Source organism: Acartia tonsa, chromosome 11 (genome assembly GCF_053477335.1).
Source record: "Acartia tonsa isolate MP-2025a chromosome 11, ASM5347733v1, whole genome shotgun sequence".
Taxonomy (NCBI): Eukaryota; Metazoa; Arthropoda; class Copepoda; order Calanoida; family Acartiidae; genus Acartia; species Acartia tonsa.
The window spans coordinates 19495182-19516063 of NC_137270.1; the positions used below are offsets into that span (position 1 = coordinate 19495182).

Below are 20882 nucleotides of genomic sequence, written 5' to 3' on the forward strand. Positions count from 1 at the left end.
AAAACTTTTCCACCAATAACTTTAATCTAGAGATGGGATATACTGTACCTACATATTTTATTCCTTGCTTTTATGTATCTGTTTATTTTTCAATAAGATTTTTAAAAGATATAATACATTTAAGAATAAGATAAATAAATAATGGTTAAGTAATAATACTTATGTGTTAAAAACTAAAGGCATATTTATTAAATGTTGTAAAGCTCTTAATTGATAATGCACTTCCTCAATTGTACGTTAGTACAGACAGACAAACCTTATTTAAATAGTAGCTTTACTTTTACTATTCGAGAAATAACTACCTATCTAATATCATGTTTTATATAACAAAACATTTTGTATTTTATTATGGGTTGTGATTTTGACTTATTTTCTCGATTTAATCGGTTTTTGGTTTTCATTTATTTTAGAGAAAATTATATTTTTGCATGTAAAGTTAATTTTTACCAAAAAAACTTCGTTTTATAAACATTTTTTTCCCATTTTCTATGCATTATTATTAAAATGAGTATAAAAAGCGGTAAAATATCTCTTGATTGTGTTGTTCTACCAATTTAAAACTGTATATATTCAACCCTGTTTCATATTGATACGCTCAATAACTTTGTTCTTTTTCTTTATTTGTAGTGAAGATACTCCAAAACTACGCTTGCAGGAGGGAGGGGACATTGGGTTGTTTATTACACTGGTCCCAAAAGTTTTATAATTATGTTTACTCATTTATTTGCTAAACAACTTTGGGGAGTATTTTGAATTTTTATTTGTTGGCTCATTAAGTTGAGTGTTCAAATGTTTCAACAACTAATTTTAATCTACAGAAGGTAATTTGTGCATCATCCTTGTTGATGTACATCAATTTATTGGTCATTATCTTATGCCTTCAGATCACTAAATTTTAAAAATTGTAAGGCTACATTATACATGGAGATAACTGTTTTGGTTACTTACTTGTCACGCTACCAATTTTTTTTGTTCATTTCTTTAACATTGCGAAATTGTCAAAGTAATTAAAAAATTATAAGGTATTTTTTTTAGTTTTTGTAGCGCAGCTACCTTATATTTAAGGTGTCTCGAACGTGCGTACTTAATTAAAATAAAACGTACTAGACTTTATTGAAAATAAATTCAAATTCCATCTTAAAACGAACAAAGGATGAAGACTTACTATTGGAAACAATATTTTATAGAGAAGCTTTGATTCAAATGATTTTAATTAAGCCCTGATAATGAAATTAGCTTGAAGCACTAAGACCTGTAAATTCATGAATTACTCATTGATGTACATATAACTAATTTGATTTAGCAAAACACCTCTTTTGTAAATTGAAATTATTGGTTGAAAAGTTTAAGTACCCAATGTTTTTTACCCAACGATTATGCTAACTTGGTTTTAAACTTTGGGTACCAACTAAAGTGTTATACAGTTCCCTCCCTGCTAAATGATCTTATAAATAATCTTCTGAAATAGGATATAATAGGTGTGTGTTACAGGGAGGGAGGGGACATTGGGCTGTAATTACACCAGTCCTCAAAGTTTTATACTAACGTTTTCTTATCCTGTGGCTTTACATTTTTGGGGACTTTTTTTGAATTTGATTGGTTGGTTTATTTAGTTGAGTGTCCAAACGTTTCAACCACTAATTGTTATCTACAGAAGGGGTAATTTTGTGTATCTTCATTGGTGATGTACATAAGTTTTATCTTGTATTATCCATGAACATCCCTGTGTATGATGGCTATTTATTTAGATTTATTTGCCTATTCGTCTATTTTCTATCTACCTATGCATGTAAAGCAGGAAGGGAGGGAGATTACACTGGTACCCAAAGTTACGTTGGCTCAAAACTTTGGGTACTTTTCTTGAATTTAGATTGGTTGATTACAACCAATACTTTTATCTATAGAAAGAAATAGTAATTTTGTTTATCATCATTGGGGATAACATTATATAAATATTAAAACATTTCTGCGACAGTAAATCAAGAACCAGAGTCCGACGTTAATTTTAAACTCTTCTTTTGCAAATATAAGCAGCTATTAGAGGCATATTTTCACATATAATAACGTTAGAAGATAAATTTATCCTCCATCGTCTTATCCCTAAAGATCCCAGCAATGAATGCAGATTTTATTCAACCTATGCAAACATTTACATAAAGCCTAAAATTTGTTTGAGTAATTCCTAGCAGGGGTCTAAAGGGATAAGACAATGGCCGATAAATTGATGTGCACAATACATCCCCATACTAATTACCCCTTCTGTATATCAAACATTGGGCTGTTTTTTTTTACACTGGTCTCCAAAGTTTTACATTAACGTTTTCTTATTCGTTGGAGAAACAACTTTGGGGACTTTTATTTAATTTGTATTATTTGGTTCATTTGGTTGAGTGTCCTAATATTTCGGCCACTTATTATAAGTCCTTGTTATTTTATTTCCCAGCTTGTAATAATTTATTCTATGATTTGCCCACAATAGACCTAATAATATGGTGTACAATCATCTCCGCAAAAAGACACAATAGCCAGAGAGGGAGTTGACATTGCACTGTTTATTGCACTAGTCCTTAAAGTTTAATAATAACGGTTTCTTATTCGTTGGCTTAACAACTTTGAGGACTATAGTGAATTTTGATCAGTTGGTTCATCAAGTTAAGTGTCCAAACGTTTCAACCACTAATTGTTATATTCACAAGTGGTAATTTTGTGTACCATCACAAAGGATGTACATCAAATTATCGTCCATTGTCTTATCCCTTTAGATCCCCGGTAATTTGTGTTGTATGAATTTGCGGTTCTAATTGTTTGTAGACGTGTATGTACACCATTACTCATAATACATTCAAATGTTATGCTCTTGGCTAGGAGACATACTGTGAATGGTTATACAAAGTTACAAATTAAAGGAAATAGCTAATATTTAAGTAATTTTGGTCATAGAGGGAGGAGACATTGGGCTGTTAAATACACTATTTCTCAGAGTTTTATAATAACGCTTTATTATTCGTTGGCTTAACAATCTGAATTGGTTGGTTAATTAATTTGAGTGTCCAAATGTTTCAACCAATAATTGCAATCTTCAGATTGGTTAAATTTGTTTGTCACTATTTGGAATAAGCATCAATTTATGGGCCATTGTCTTATCCCTTTAGATCATACCCTAGTTATAGAGCGTCTTGGTCACGGACTATTTAGTATTACATTAATATAGAGTAACTTTACCAGAAAAGTAAAGACAAAATGAAATGAAGCATATTCTAAAAATTTATTTTGAAACACCATACACTCGTCATGTTTATTGCAAGATTAATCGACTTTACAGACAAACAGACAGACAGATAGACATTTATGACTCATTTTATAATAAAAGGGGTTAACTTTGAATGAGAGGTGGTGTAACATTTGGACTAATGTTTATAATAACATAATGCCAGATTTATAGAAAAATATTGACATAAGTGGGAATGCCTCAGCTTACAAAAGGCGCATTTTATTTCCATGCATTTCATCAAAGGTCTTGTAATTAAAATATATTAATCTGTATGATCGAATAGTGCTGGCATGAAAATATTAAATCCAATGTTTCATTACCTATCAACTAACCTTTTAACATATGTAGTCACTCAGGAAGGGAGGGGATATTGGGCTGTTTATTATGCTAGTCCCCAAAGTTTTAAAATCTATTAGTTAGCTTAATAACCAAGGGGACTTCTATTGAAATTTATTTGGTTGTTTGATTAAGTTGAGTGTCCAAACCATTTAAATAACTAGGTACTTATTGTACTCTATAGAAGGGATAATTTTGTGTATTAACATTGGGATGTACATCAATTTATCGGCCATTGTCTTAACCCTTTAGACCCTTGTTCTATTCACTCCAAAAGTAAAAATTCGTGTTTCATTTCATGCCGTATGTCATGCATTAGAATAGGGATAAGTGTTTGTAAAATTAAATTAAAATGACGTAAAATTCACAAAGCAGTCAATAGGATTAAACAGATTAAACAAACATGATATGTTAGATAAGGGTCTTAAGATAACGATTAAACCATTGATTACCAGCTTTTTGTATTTTATAAAAGTTTATATATATTGTATATACAACATCTTTATAATGTTGAGATAGACTTCTTCGAGAGAGATCTACCCATATATATATTTTACATTAAACTATGCATTTTTATGAATCCTTTAGTTATGAGTTATATGTAAATATAAATGAATATGGAAAGGACAATGGCATTAGAATTAATCTTTATCCCACTAATACTATGGGCTTTATTGTTCTTACTACTATTTTCATTTGTCTCATAGCTTAATAGAGTTTATGTTATCATCCATTATCTTTTTCCTGTAGACTTTGTCTAGGTATAATATATATTTTTAAAAAATATTTGTATTAATTTTCTATTTTCTTTTTCAGACCAAAATTTTTAAACCAAGTGACTTAAGGTGACCCTTGTAGGACTGAGCCCGCGCATACAGACGCGTACATATACAGCAGCTAAGCCACGTGACGCGGCGGCATGACGACCGACATTAGTGTCGGGGTGCGGTGGGACCCGTTGAACGGGCAGAACGGCGGCGGCGAGAATGGACAGCCGGGCGCCAACGGCTCCGAAGATTACGAGTTTGATTATGATGGGGGTAATAGCTCCTCCAGGCTGTTTGAGCGATCCAGAATTAGGGCTCTTGCAGGTAAGTGCCTTTTTTAATTAAAAAAATCATGTAATGCATCGTATTATAAACAGCTCTCCGCGGGTATAAAAATATACAATTATAAGATAAAAACTAGTTTTGTTAGCCCCGAGATGTTAAAGACTTGGGTTAACAATATTAGTTTTAATATTTTGATGGTACATTTTTATATTCGTAGAAAAATTTATATATAACGATACACAATACATGACTTTTCAGTGTGGCTGAGAACCGGTTCTTATCCACCGGATATTAATCGGTTTCGAAGCAATACTGACAAAACTGAAAAACGTCGGTAGGAGTGGACAAACGCAGGAGTTTCTTAAATATTCAGTTCATTAAGTATTAAGTATTTCTATACAGGTTAGGTTAAGATATTAATATACAAACAAGCCTCCCACAGGGGTTAGGCATTTAAAAAATCTACAAAATGGTTTAAAATAGGTGAGGTTAGGACTAGGTTAGGTGTTTACTCCGACGTTTGTCCACTCCGACGTTTAGACTTTTTTACCATCTAAAATCTGAAGTTAATAAAAACGTGCTTTTTTCATTATTAATTCGAATATATTTATATATTTTATCTACCTATTTAATATTTATACCTATATATTTGTTTATTGTATCTTATATATTTTGCAGTAAGTTTCAGTGTGCAATCCCTTCCGCTCTTATACTACATTTTTAAATGTTTAAATACTAATAATTTTAAAAGTAAGGAATGCTTCAACCTTATTAAGGAATCCATTTTGAAACCGATGAATATCCGCTGGAATATTCGGTTCTCAGCCATACTGAAAAATTAATGTATAGCATCGTATTACATTTTTCCATGAATATTAATCCTAGTTTTGTTAGCTCGGGCCTTCGGTTTCTTAGGGCTCACAAAACTTGTTTTAATCTTATAATTTTTCATTTTAATTTTCGTGGAAAGCTGTCTATAAAACGATGCGATAAATAACTATTGTGTCTTTTGTATATAAACGTATGTTACGATATGCAGAAGTGAATTCACACCTAAGTTTTTAAGTATGAAGCCATATATACAGGGTGGGCCACATAAATCCGGATTTTTTTCACACGGCCATAGCACCAAAACTACTTGACCAATCAGGACGTTTGATCACACTATAAAAAGCTTAGGTCATTACCTTTTTGCCCATAAAAATTTTTGGAGGATGGAGGACGTGTACTCCGAGCTGGCAGCGCTTATGTTCAACATGGCAGATTCGAAATGAGCGCTAGTTTACCCTAGATTCTCAATATGGGCGCACTAAATCTGATCTCAGCCCATCTGTAGCTGAGATAGACTTATGAAACTTGCTGGATATTCTGTTAGATACTTAAAGAAGACACTAGAAAAGACTAGAGCGCTCTATCCCATATGGTTTGGCCGTAGTACTCCGGCAAAGTGAAACGTAGCAGATTTTAGGGTGTCAAAATGTAAAAAATCTTGAAAATTTCTCGGTTCTCGACTACATGGGCCCATTTTAAACCTTAAAAATCGTATTAGACTATGTGTTACGATGATAACCATAGCTTAATCTTCATGCCATTTCCAAAAAGGTGTAAAACGTTGTTTTAGTCTAATTGTGGCCAAAATGAGAGCCGCCGTGTCGAATGGTAGCTTGAAAGATGGGTATATCTGGGTCCTGCGGTTACTCACGTCCCTAAGGAGATGTGGCCTCCCAGCAGCCCCGATCTTCATACAATTGACTTATTGGCCTGGAGCGCCATTAAAGCACGAACCAATAGACGCGCCTATACCACAAAGACCTCCCTCATTGCCACTATCAAGGAGAACTTCGCCATCTTGGACAGGGACATGGTGACCAGGGTCGGGGGGCGGTTTAGGGGGCGGGTAAAGGCGGTGATGGAGTCTGGCGGCGATTTTATTGAATAATTTAATAGTCATATACCTAGTTTACTTCCCAGTTTTTAAAATTCAATAAAATCTTTAAAATTGACGATTTTATGTTCATTTGTTTAAAAATAAGAAAAAGTCCGGATTTATCTGGCCCACCCTGTATATGCTTTACTTAGATTTTATATAATATACAACTTATTATTACTTCAAAATTGCTTAACTATTCTATTACTGGGGTATTCATGTATGTCTAAAAATCTGACCGTTTGTTGTTGCCGCGCTATTTGCCAGGGATCTAAAGGGATAGGGCAATGGTAGATAAAGAGGGAGGTCATTTTCTAGTAAATTCCGTAAAGGTGTGTGTGTTATAAGGCCTAAAAATAGTAGTAGAACGATAAGGTGCTCTATATATTTGTATTCCCTATTGAATAGAACAATAGGGAGCACCTTATCGTTCTACTACTATTTTTAAAAGCGAAGCTTTTCTATAATTAGGGTCGGTCCGTACGTCCGTACGTCCGTCCGTCCGTCACGGATAGCTTTTTTCGTTAATTTAGACATGTTAGAATTGTCCTATCGATTTCAAATTTTGCATGGTCATTCCTTTAGTAGTTAGGTACGATTTAGAAAGCGTAGCAACTCTATAATCATTACCAAAATGTCCGTACGTCCATTTTAAACATGTTGATTTTTTTACTTTTTTAAATAGCTTTTTTCGTTAATTTAGGCAAGTTAGAATTGTCCTATTGATTTCAAATTTTGCATGGTGATTCCTGTAATAGTTAGGTACGAGATAGAAAGCGTAGCAACTCTATAATCATTACCAAAATGTCCGTACGTCCATTTTAAACATGTTGATTTTTTTTACATTTTTAACAACAAATTTGTATGTGACCTAATTATCCTATTGGTCTGATTTTTGGTATACTGATTCCTGGGACAACAAAGTACAATATTATAAGCGAAGCAACTCTATAATCAAGTCCTAAAAATGTAAGTATGTCCATAATCATTATCATGTATCAAGCAGTTTTTCAACAAGTTTACTTACAATTTTGCTTTGACTCTTATACATTCGCATTCTGATTATTCAGTTCTGACATTATACAAGTGTTAATGTCCGTTTGTCCTCCCGTTTCAGAGCTTCGCTTTTATGGATGTTGTCATCCTTGTTAGGCCTTATAACACACACACCTTTACACACCTTTACGGAATTTACTAGAAAATGACCTCCCCCTTTGTCTCTCCACTAACGTACACAAAATTACCCCTTCTGTAGATAATATTTAAATGTTTGGACACTCAACTTAGTGAACCAAACATTCAAATTGAAATTTCAAAGTTGTCAAGCTAACGAATAAGACAAAGTTAATATAAACTAAGGAAAAGCTTATTCCTGGCTTTTTCTGTCAAAATTATTCTTAAACATAAATATTACTTAAAAGATATTTACTCATTCATGTAATTAAATAAGTATTCAAACGGATAAGTCAAATAAATAGTCGCTTCGCTCTGAAGAAAATTAAAAAGACAATAATATGTTTATGAAATATCAATGATTAAACCTACTATAGAGTATAGGTACTCAGATACTTTAAAAAAATACTGATAAGAAATTATGTTTTCTCAAAACAGCTTCAAAGGTAAAAAGAGCAAAAATATCTTGTATATCAGAGAACAGTAGTATCATGTAGAGGAGCAATAACAAACTTACAACATTCTTATTCATAAAAAGCTACTTTATTATAATACAATAAGAAAATTTTGGATTATAATTGCTATTAAATAGAAAAAAACTTTTTTATCTGCAAAAATAATTGTTTTTAATCCCAACCCAAAGATAAGAAAATGTGGGAATTAATCAGTCATAGAAAATTACTTTTATACACTACAAGTTAATGCAATATTATTGAAATTATTTATTATTGAAAGTGAAATAATATTGTTATGATGACCTCATCCTTTTAAATGATTTATGTTGTATTAATCCTCCCCCCCCCCCCCCCCATCCCCACTAAAACAGGATTGATTTATAGTGATCCCTTAAAACATAGTGGTCAAAACAGGTTTTACTGGATTTCTAAATAAATCCTTTTGTTCTTTTTTTGTAGATTAAAAACGAAAACCGACTGATAACTTCATTAATCCTTCCCCTCTCCGCCCATCCCCCATCTAAAAGCGTATTTCATCTTTTTCGCCAGTATCTCAAGTATCTGTAATTTTTAACTGATAAAAAAGTTGGAGGCAAAATAGTTGTAGAATAAAGATGGACAGGCTGACGTCGCCTGTTCTCAAAACCAGATCTCAGCAGTTTTACTTCGATCACCAAGAGTCAAGGAATAAAGATTTGTTTTTAAAAACGAAGCTTTTTTATAATTAGGGTCTTGTCAGTCCGTCCGTCCGTCCGTGACGGATAGCTTTTTACGTTAATTTAGGCATGTTAGAATTATCCTATCTTATTCTTTATTGCCACGTATATAGCAGTTATATACAACTTTTGACTAAAACATTAACCTTCCAGAGATATAGTATGAGTTTTACATTTCAACTCTGGGTAACTAATTAGAAAACTGAAGGTTTTTTTTATTATTCATATTGAGGTTAGAAAAATAGTACACAAGGTTTCTTTTTACAAAACAAGGTTGTCTTGCAATGTTGCAAATATATATGCAAATGCCTTGGTCATGAAACAGTAAGATTAGGGTTCTGATTACAGTTAGTTGGTTGTTTTTTGGGTACTAGTATAAAAGATGTGAACCTTAACTAGGCTAATAACATTTAGACAGTGAGTGTTGCTATTTCTTAACTACATAAATGGTCATTTTATGTGGACACTGATCCAAACAGAATTGTAAATATGTCAGCATAATGAGTAAGAAAGTTACCAGGAAGGAGGGGGACAATGGGCTGTTTATTAGACTAGTCACCAAAGTTTTTAAATAATGCTTTCTTATTTGTTGGCTCTGGGTACTTGAATTATGATTGGTTGGCTCTTTAGTTGAGCGTTTAAACGTTTCAACCACTAAATGTAAGTAATCCACAGAAGGGGTAATTTTGTGTAATAACATTGGGAATGTACATCAATTTATCAGCCATTGTCCTATCCCTTAAGATCCTTGATAATGAGTAAGAATGAAAAAGTAAACATAGAATTTAAATAACAAATACATTACATGTGATAATCTAAAACACTATCTGACTTCCATATTTATCAGCTTCTAAATGCCTATGTACTTATAAAGCATAATAAAACCAATTTGAACTAGTATTTTCCAAGATTTTTAACTTCAGACAAAAAAAAACATTACTACTTTATATTTGGGATATGTTTTACAATAAGCTAATTAATGAAGAACAGCTTAAAATAACAAAAATATAAGATAATGCCCTCTTTGTTCCTAACTTCAGATTTGTATATTTATAAGCAGTGTATCTGCTGATATAACTAGACTATGTCTGTCTGTCTGTCCCATAGTTTTGGAAATTTTATTCTTTATTTATTTATTATTAAAATCGAAGTATTGTTAAGAAAAGAAAAAAGTGTTCCAATTAAATATTTTTGTACCTTTTCATTCGAAACCGGTGGATTTGAACCGGTTCTCATCAATACGAAAAAATTATGTCTAGCATCTTATTACATCCAGTTTTCTACGAATACAAAAATGTACAATCATAAGATTAAAACCAGTTTTTTTAGCCCGTGCCTTCGGCATCTCGGAGCTAAAAAACTGGTTTTAATCTTATAATTGTACATTCTATATCCGCGGAAAGCTGTTTATAATACGATGCGATAAATAACTATTCTTTTACTCTAAAGAATTACATTATTGTTTTATTTCAAATATTCAAAATAAAACTATTTTGACATACATTTGATTAGATATTTGTTTTAGCTGTATGATAAAACAAATATATATTCTAAAGTGAAATACAAATATTTTAATCGTATTTGACATAATAGTCAGAGATCTAAAGGGATAAGACAATGGCCGATAAATTGTTAGACATCCCAAATGATGACACACAAAATTACCCCTTCTGTAGATTACAATTATTGGTTAAAACGTTTATACACTCTACTTAATGAATCAACGAATCAGAATTCAATAAAGTCCCCAAAGATGTTAAGCAAACGAATAATAAAACGTTATTATAAAACTTAAGTGACTTGTGTAATGACAACCCAATGTCCCCTTCCTCCCTGCATAATAGTAGAAAATAAATTGGAAATAGTCAGGGATGGGACTCTGGAGATTTTTTTTAGGTTTCTCTCAAATTCTTAAAATATTAGGTATCCTATTTATATTACAAGGTTGAAAAATTGTCATTGAATAATATATTTCCGACATTGTCCTATCCCTCCCTGGAAATAGATTTAGAGAAAAAGTTAAAAGATTTGATTTTCTAAATTGAATTGATTCTATTTTACTCGATTTACGACTATGTTTAGATTTTGGTAGATTTATTTAAATTAAAATGTTTTATGATATTGGTTTATTTGTAAAACATCATTTGATATATGTATATACTTTTCTACGTCACAGCTACCAAATTTTCCCTGGAATCTAAAGGGATAAGACAATAGCCGATAAATGGATGTACTTCAAAAAACGTGGTTGGAATATCATTCAACTTAATGATCTTGATTCCCCTAAAGTTATGGAGACAACGAATGAGTAAACGTTATTATAAAACTTTGGGAACTGGTTTATAAACAGCCCAATCACCCCCCCCCCCCTAAAGATTTGATAAAGGGGGAGGTCATTTTCTAGTAAATTCCGTAAAGGTGTGTGTGTTATAAGGCCTAAAAATAGTAGTAGAACGATAAGGTGCTCTATATATTTGTATTCCCTATTGAATAGAACAATAGGGAGCACCTTATCGTTCTACTACTATTTTTAGGCCTTATAACACACACACCTTTACACACTTTTACGGAATTTACTAGAAAATGACCTCCCCCTTTTATGGATGCTGTTATGTTATTTTTCATCAAATAATTGGCTTACTGCAGTTGTATATGTTGATGTAAGCAGTAGTCAAGTGCATTAATATATGAATTATTCAGTATTTATGTGTTATTTTTGTATATCTTATCAGGGTAAAGCAATGTTCTTATGTACAAAATTCTTTCTTTGCTGGCTGGTAAATAAATATTTTGGAAATATTCATATTGGATTAAGTTGAGTGTCCTAACGTTTCAACAACTAATTTTAACCTTGGGAAAGGGTAATTCTTGTGTATAAGCATTGGGGATGTACATCAATTTATCGGCCTTTTACATACATGCAATTTAACAACTCAAATGTTTGAAACAAAAAATAAGCAACATAAAAATTAAGTGTTCCTTTTTCTCTTTATTTGAAGTTGTTTATTTCTCCTAAGACAACTAAAATCCAATTACCCAACTCATGTTTCAACTTTAGAAAGTTTTGAAAAGGTTTTTATAATTTTATAATTTTCATGTTTAATAATTCCACATATGTATCTCTTATGAGGTAAAATGATAGGAATAAGGATCTAGCTAACCGCTGAACCTATTTGTTCCTTCTTTAAAGTTCCTGTGAAGGTTTATAACTATTTTGGGGGAGGGTACCACCACCCTCCCAAGAGAAATCACCCCAAGTAAAAAATCCTGCCTATTTTTTTTTATATATAAAAACAAAATTCAAAATGGGGGAGGGAGTTAACTTCTTCCCCCCTCAAGTTCCGCTAGGACTTTATAAATCAAATCTTACACAATGTAAAGTGATGTAGCAACAATCTCTGGAGGCCATGAAGAGAAAAGATTTAGTAATCTTTGGAATGGAAACTATCAGGAGTGTTTATACTTTACAACCATTCAAAACATACATCTAGAAGAACTATATATTGTAGAATAAGATGTGCTGTATATGCAACCACATACCTACTAAGATTTCTTGTACACTTTTTCTTGATTTTCTGTGCTGAATGACCTGAATTTTTAGGTAGTAAGTTTTTAACAAATAGTTTTAATGTATAAACAAAATTAAACTTATCAGGATATTGAAAATAGTTCAATATTAAACAAGTACTTTCCATAAATACGTATATTCTTTTAATTTTTAATAAATAGTAAGTAAAACTGAAATAATGAATTAAGAAAATTATTACTTTAAATAAATGTTTGGTTTTTCTGCTTTGAAAATGTTACTTATTTCTGATAGGGCTATTAGTATTGCCTCATTATTACACAGAAATATTAAAAATCAGATATAAGAAAATTTTCTTCCAAAACATTTTTTAAGATCCTAGTATGAAATCTGATCACTTTATGTGCTTATATTTTATTATTCTTCAGTGAGAATGTATCTTTTTACTTTTTAATATTTAATCAATCCTTCAATTTTTTGGATTATTAATCTTAATTGCACATATTAATATTAATATGAATTAATATAATATAAGAAAAGATATTTTTTTGGTTAAATTATTAGCAAATTAATCCAGGTTGTGCAAATGTTTTGCAAAAGTTTACATATGTAATAGACTTTATATAATAGATATTAGAAAAATAATTTTGCTTAATTATTTTTTAGTTGATAATAAGTAATAGATTTTTTTGTAGAAATTACTGGGTTTTGGTCAGTTTTAAACAAAATAAGAAATTGCTATGTTTAAAGCTCTTAAAATGTAATCAACTATCGGAAAAAACTAATTTTAAAGAAAATATTGTTTTTACTTATTAATAAAAATCATCATCTACAGAATATTACAAATTATATATTTTGTTTTGCTCTCTCTTGTCTTTAAAACTTGGATGGCTTCTTTCCTTTAAGTTACCTCTCTCTCACTCTCTACAGGGTGACTGAAAAAAAAATTATATTAAATAATTTTTGTGAAATCTGTTACCTACTACCTAATTTTGTTAATTATTGAGTTTAAGAATTATTTAATGAAATTGAAATTTGTAAATTTTTCTAAGCAAAAACGGTGGCTATTTATTTTTTAATTTAAAAAAATGCAGTCACCCTGTAAGTGAGACTGTAGGTAAACTTACAAATACAGCTTCAATTTTGTAAATCAGTTAAAATCATGTTTTCTTTGGATAATCACTAATATTTAGTGAAATTTAGAATTGAAGGATTATTTTCAGTTAAAAAAATAATACCTAAAGTAAAAATAAAATCTTTTTTCAACGCACAAAAAGTTTTTATAAAATGTTATTTTATACTGTTTATTCCTACAGGAAAACAAATATTTTCTTATTAACATAAATCATAGGTCTGAAACCCTAACCTCTAGGGGCTCGTCTACAGTTTTTATTTTTAGTAGCGAAGCTACTCTATAATTCACTTTGTTTAGTAGCGAAGCTACTCTATAATTCACTTTGTCCGTCCGTCAGTCAGTCAGTCAGTCCGTAACGCTATGGGGGAAATGGGATTTACTCAGCTCCTATAAATGATAGAATGCTGAAATTTTTTGACAACATTCCCATCATTAAGGAGCACAATTGACTATAAAACATCATTGGCGTTCGGACCGATTTTTAGCAGGTTTTAGGCTATTTTTATATTTTTCACATTTTTCTCCATATCTTCAGTGTTTATGGTCCGATTTTCAAAATTTTTTCAGTTACAGATATCAAAATTAAATTTCACGTCGTTTAAAGGATCAACCATGAAGGCCAGACTGCCTTTTTAGCAGGTTTTAGGCTATTTTTATATTTTTCACATTTTTCTCCATATCTTCAGTGTTTATGGTCCGATTTTCAAAATTTTTTCAGTTATAGATATCAAAATTAAATTTCCTGTCTTTTAAAGAAAACAATCTTGACGGCCAGACTGCCTTTTTAGCAGGTTTTAGGCTGTTTTTTTATATATTTAACATTTTTCTCCATATCTTCAGTGTTTATAGTCCGATTTTCAAAATTTTTCAGTTATAGATATCAAAATTAAATTTCCCGTCTTTAAAACAAAATAACCATGACGGCCAGACTGCCTTTTTGGCAGGTTTTAGGCTATTTTTATACATTTAACACTTTTTTCCATATCTTCAGTGTATAATTAAATTTTTTGTCGTTTTAATAAAACAACCATGACGGCCAGACTGCCTTTTATCAGGTTTTTGGCTTTTTTTATATGTTTTACATATTTCCCCATATCTTTGTTAATTTTGATGCAATTTTTAAACTTTTATGGGATATCAGTATCAAAATAATTTTTCCCATTGTTATAAGCATCTTAAATATAATTTACTTTGACCATCGTCATCATGCAAAATAAAACAAGGTTTCATGTTTATTTTATCCAATAAATCTATTCTTGATTTTAGTAAAAACCTTTTAAATCTACCTGTACGTATTCCCATCGACGATTTTTTGTGCTTCGCTACTTATGGATGTTGTCATCCTTGTTTTTTTTACAAAGCAAGAGTTAATTTCAAATAATCAATCTAGTTTTGAATTTTTTTAGCCTTTGAAAAATCCAGCTTCATAAGAAAACCATGACCTATTATAAAATTTAGTAAGGTTTTTCTGCCTGAAGCTTAAGAGTTCAATTTCTACTTAACTTATTGAGCTCACCTACCTCACATAGGTCACGAGATGGTTTTAGGCTTTTTAAATTGATTTAATCCTTAGAATGGTTTTAGACTAGATCCCTCTAGAAGTTAGGGGTGCAGCTACTAGTTATTATATAAACTAAAAGTGAAAATAATTTTCATTAAATAATTTTTTTTAAAAATAAAATAAAAATTATGGAAAGTACTTGTTTATTATCAGTTATGAGGACTCTATGCCAAAGGAAAGTTTCTCAAAAAGATAAAAATAACTTTAAAGATTTGAAATGAAATTTTTTAAAAATAAATTAAAAGAGGGTAATTATTGCGTATTTTCCTTAAAATTGTATGTTAGCGTTTAGTCAAATGCGCTTATTAAGTCAAATTATTCTTAATTATAGCCATTTCATAAATATACATTTTGTCAAAATTAAGAACAGTTTTGACTTAATAAGCGAATTTGACTTAACACTAAAATACAATTAACAAAAAATTCGCGAAAAAAATGAACCTCTTTTTTGACCTAACGGTAACACATAACTTTACGGAAAATAATAAGTAAAAAATGACCCGCTTTATAACATTTTTTTGAGATTTTTTATTTTTAGTCTCCTGGTATTAGCAAGAATCAGGAATATAATAAGAGTTCTAAAATTAGAATATAAAAAAGAAAATGTTCTCTAATTTTTTTTTTCAGGGATCTAAAGGGATAAGACAGTGTCTGATAAATAAATAAACATTCCTAATGATGATACACAAAATTACCCCTTCTCTAGATAAACAATTAGTTATTAACGCATTTGAAAACCCAACTTAGTGAACCAACCAGTAACAATTCTATATAAGTCCCGAACGTTGTTAATCCGACGAATTAGGAAACGTTATTATAAAAATTTGCGGACTAGAGCAAAAAAACAGTCCATTGTTCTCTCCCTCCCTTTTCCTACATAGATCATTTTTGACAGGAAAATGTTGTACTGGGAAGGATGTGGCTGACATTTTCATTTTCTTCGAAACAAATGATATTTTAGTTCTTTGGTTTTGACCATTATAATTATGGATTAGTTCTTTATCGCATAGTATTATAGACAGCTCTTCGCGGATAGTTACATGGAAAGTTGAAGGATTAATCGGTCCTAATCCAGCGGATATTAATCGGTTTCGAAGCCATACCAGAAATGATACTCCTATTTCTACTTTCCCTGTATTTTTTCATGCCAAAAGAATTTTATTTTTGGCACATTTGTTGAAAAAGCTCCATTTATTTTTTAAAACGAGATCTCTTTTAAATTCTTAAACTCTTATTTTTTTTTATAGGATTTAAAAGACAGAGCTTTGCTGAAAGTTTATGACCGAGTGATTAAGGAGCTACAACGTAATTGAATTACATAGTTACTTTTTATATATTACTATAATTACAATTACAATTTATATATTACAATATGTATGTTACAAAATATTTGTATGTATTAACTAATTACCTAAGTTCTTTGCGGTGCTATCCCTTTTAATATTGCTTAGTTCTACCCACCCCATAATTTTGTTTAATGGATTGAAAATAAGGGGGGGGGAGCGGAGTAGGTTTTTTTCTTTACTGACCCCCCTGCGGGGTACCCTAACCATACGGGACCAACCAGTACTCCAAAAAATTAAAAATAAGAAATTAGGGGTGGGGGGGGGGGGGGATTGTGCTCGCATTTTACATTGAGGAAAACCGCCTTCCCTCCCAAATTGTTGGCAGCTTCTGGTTAAAAGTTTGTGAAATTTTAGAACAAGTTTTGCCTTTAATCTTCATTTTAACAAATTTTCAGGCAAAGGGGTAGTTTCACGAAATGCGTTTGAACTTAATTTAGTGAACCGCATAGTTTTGAAAATATCAAGACTTGAAAATCGTCTTTTTTGTTATTGATATATGCAATTTTAATATATGTCATATAAATGTAGTTTAACCAATTAAGCAGGAAAAAATATGCGGTTGCGGTTCACTAAATTAAGTTCAAATGCATTTCGTGAAACTACCCCTTTTAACATTGTATTTTAAGCTTTTATACAAACAGCTGTTATCAGTATATACACATTATATGTACTGTATTTTATTTATATTAATTTTGATATAAGCACGTTTTTATAATAAAGGCTGAGGTAGGTTGTGCTAAAATTCCGCAGGTAAATGTGTGAGTTTTAAGGCTTAAAAACATTAGTAGAACGATAATATTCCCAAATTATAAAAAATTTAGTCTAAGGTTCTATTCAATAAGGAATACACATATTTAGTAAATATTTTAATATTATCGTTCTACTACTGTTTTTAATCCCTAAAACTGACACCTTTACGGAATTTTAGCACAACCTACCTCCCCCTTTTTTCCTCAAAATAAATGGGGAATAACAAAGGTCATTTTTTTCGCGCATTTTCCGTTCAATCTTCCAGTCAAATGCGCTTATTAAGTTAAACTGTTCTTAATTTTGACCAAATTTTTATATATAAAATATCATAATTAAGAATAGTTTGATATAACAATAGCATTTGACTAAACACTAACATAATTTTAAGGATAATACGCGATAAAAATTACCCCCTTTATTCTGTAGTGTCTTATCCCTGAAATGAGATGTTAATCCTGTTTTAAAATTGTTTAGACGAGAGAGAGCATGTACAGAAGAAAACTTTTACAAAATGGGTCAACTCGCATTTGGTCAGGTAAAGATTTTATTTTTCTTTAGTAGCGTAGGTACTTATAAATAAAATAAGTGCTACAAAATTCATAAAAATTAGCAGGATCTACTGCAGTTCATGGTAAAATATTGCTGGTAACGAATGCTTCCTGTTTCATGGCAATATTGGAAGCTTCCTGGATCTAGCATAACAAGAAATAATTCTGGAGCTACCAATGTTTAACTTTTCTGGTTGCTGGCAATTTATGCATATTCCTGGCCACTGGCATGTTTGAAATATTCCTGTTAAAAAGCAATATTTCCCTTTTTAATTCCCATTTCCCTTTTATTACACTTACCCCACAATTAGAGGTGGCTTTTTTGGCATGTTTGTTTGATGTGGTGGGGGGTGGGAGAGTAGTGGTGTTTCTCGGTACTAATTGGGGGAGTTAGGATAAGGTATAAATTTTGCTCCGTTCTACAACAATTTATAGTAAATTAAAAACCTTAAACTGATCAAATGTAAATAATGAATTAGAGAGGGGGGGGGGGTGAGACAAGACAAATATGATAAATATTCCGTATTTCTGATTTTTATCTACAGTTAATAATACAACGTTTACGTAGGCGTAAAAAGTAACAATATAAAAGCAGTCAGGAAAAACTTTAAGGGTATTAGGTCCTGGGAAGGTTTTTAACTATTTTAGTTTGATTTGGAGGTCTAAAAAGGGGATGGAATATAATTATTTGAAATAAAAATCTCCCGCCATAATCTAATTACCTTCATGGTTTCACTCAAATCAATTTCTACCATAAGAGTAAAGCTTTTCTTATCATGGTCTGTATGTCAGTTACGCTACTAGAATTGTTGGTGTTATTCTCTTAAATTATCCCCCCCTAACTAAACCATCAAACCTGGCCGCGGCACTTTTTTATAATTAGGCCATTTTAGGTTACAGGGGCTAGTATTAAGTTTTGCATTCTATAGCGTTCAAATTGTTGGTTTTACTGTTTCATTTCAGAGCCTCACTTAGAAAAAATTTATTTATTAATTAATATGATTAAAATTACGAATGTTTCTCCCCTCCCCCCTTTTTAATATATTATAAAAATAAATAGGACCGTCCAAATTTTTGCGCGAAAGTGGATATTAAGATAGAAACAGTTAAATTTAAAGGTAAAGATCCCACTCTCTTAAATCCTTACCCCACCTCTATTAGGAATGCACATCGATTACTGTCCCTTATTAATTGTTGCTGTTTACCCCCTAAGAAATTGTGAAAAAGGGTATGGGGTAAAAACTCCTGTAAGCCAGTAATCTTCTGTCATTGCTGGTAACTTGGAAAATTTGCAGATTGCCAGCTAACAGGAACCTAGGATTTAGGGGAATTAGCGTGCTGCTGGATCCAGGAATCTTGTAATGTTGCCAGGAACCAGGAAGCATTCGTTACCAGCAATATTTTACCATGAACTGCAGTAGATCCAATTAGCAATCCGAATTCGCAATTTAAATTGCGGATTCGAATTCTGGGTCTAAAAAATTTGCTGATTTTCGTATTCGGATTGACACCCCTATCTATAACATTAATTCGTATTTATTTTCAGAATAAACTGCCGAGTCAGTGATCTGTACATAGATTTACGAGATGGAAAACTTCTAATTAAACTTCTAGAAATTTTATCTGGGGAGAGATTGGTAAGTTTTTTTCTTGTATTCATTCGAAACCGATTAATATCCGGTGGATTAGAACCGGTTCACATCCATACGATAAAACTATGTCTAGCATCGTATTGTATCCAGTTTTCTACGAATATAAAAATGTACAATCATAAGATTAAAACCAGTTTTTTAGCCCGTGCCTTTGGCACCTCGGGGCTGAAATAACTGGTTTTAACTTTATAATTGTACATTTTATATCCGCGGAAAGGTGTTTATAATACGATGCGAGTAATAACTATCATAGTTTTAGTAGCGAAGCTAATCTACAATTTAATACTTTGTTGATCTTATCAGAAGACAAACCATTGTTCTTTATGACTGTTTGAAAGGTGGGTCAATATTTACTAACTATTCCACATAAATACTTGGGTATTGTTGAAGTATCATCCATTGTCCTAATGGATCTATTATTACTTGGATATTGCACCAGATTTTTCATATACTCTGTTAAAGTGATTATCGCAGCTGGCTAAAATAAAATACCCCCCTATACACATCTTAAACCCATCCCCTCATCTCCTACTGCCCGATAAATGAGGTCCATATTTGAAAACTAAATTGACGACAAATTTTCCCCTGTCAATATATCCATGGATTCCTATTTTTATCCATTATCCTATTCCTGTAATTATCTGCGGAAATTAAGTTTGTTGATTTAATTTGTATGCATACGGAACAACCCAGGGAGGCAGAGATATGACAATGATTGATATTTTAATCTAGCCCCCAATTCACAGAGTCTTGTAAAGGAAATTCTACGATTTAGTCTAATCATTAGGGGAATGGGGGGTTTAGATTAACTTAAGCAACATTAACCTCTCCTTTCTTCCTTAGAACAACTGCAGTGCATTACAGGGAGGGAGGGGACATTGGGATGTTTATGACACTAGTCCTCAAAGTTTTATATCAACACTTATTCGTTGGCTTAATTTAATAACTTTTGGGACTTTGATTGGTTGGTTCATTAGTTTGAGTGTCTAAACCTTTCTACCACTAATTTTAATCTACAGAAGGGGTAATGTTAAGTATCATTGGGAATGTATATCAATTATCGGTCATTGTCTTATCCCTTTAGATCCCTGCAGTGCAATACACATTTCAGGGAGACGGGAATAGATTAATAGAAAATAAGTTAATCTCAAAAAAAACGTGCAAGTTCTATCTTATGGCAAGTGTAATGCTTCATTTAGATTTCTTATACTTCAAAATTGTTTTTTAGATCTAATTTTTTTTCTATTATATAGCATCGTATTACATTGTCGTATTACAGGCCTGTGCCTTTGGCCCCTCGGGGCTAACAAAACTTGTTTTGATCTTGTAATTTTTCATTTTATTATCCGCGGAAAGCTGTCTATGATACAATGCGATAAATAACTAATCATATCATGCATATATTTTTGGCTTTGATATTATTTTGGAAAGATT

At 31.4% G+C, this 20882-nt stretch overlaps 1 protein-coding gene across 9 annotated transcripts in view; it reads left to right on the forward strand.

Moving 5' to 3' along the window:
- Positions 1-4418: 4418 nt before the first annotated feature.
- The window catches only part of beta-Spec (spectrin beta chain), a 71680-nt gene continuing 55216 nt past the window's right edge, over positions 4419-20882 (forward strand). For all 9 annotated transcript variants that reach the window (XM_080176214.1, XM_080176218.1, XM_080176211.1 and 6 more), the window contains exons 1-3: positions 4419-4698; positions 17723-17783; positions 19343-19433. In XM_080176214.1, coding sequence (XP_080032340.1) covers positions 4527-4698; positions 17723-17783; positions 19343-19433 — 324 coding nt within the window. In that variant the 5' untranslated portion in view covers positions 4419-4526. The remainder of the gene's footprint in view (positions 4699-17722; positions 17784-19342; positions 19434-20882) is intronic.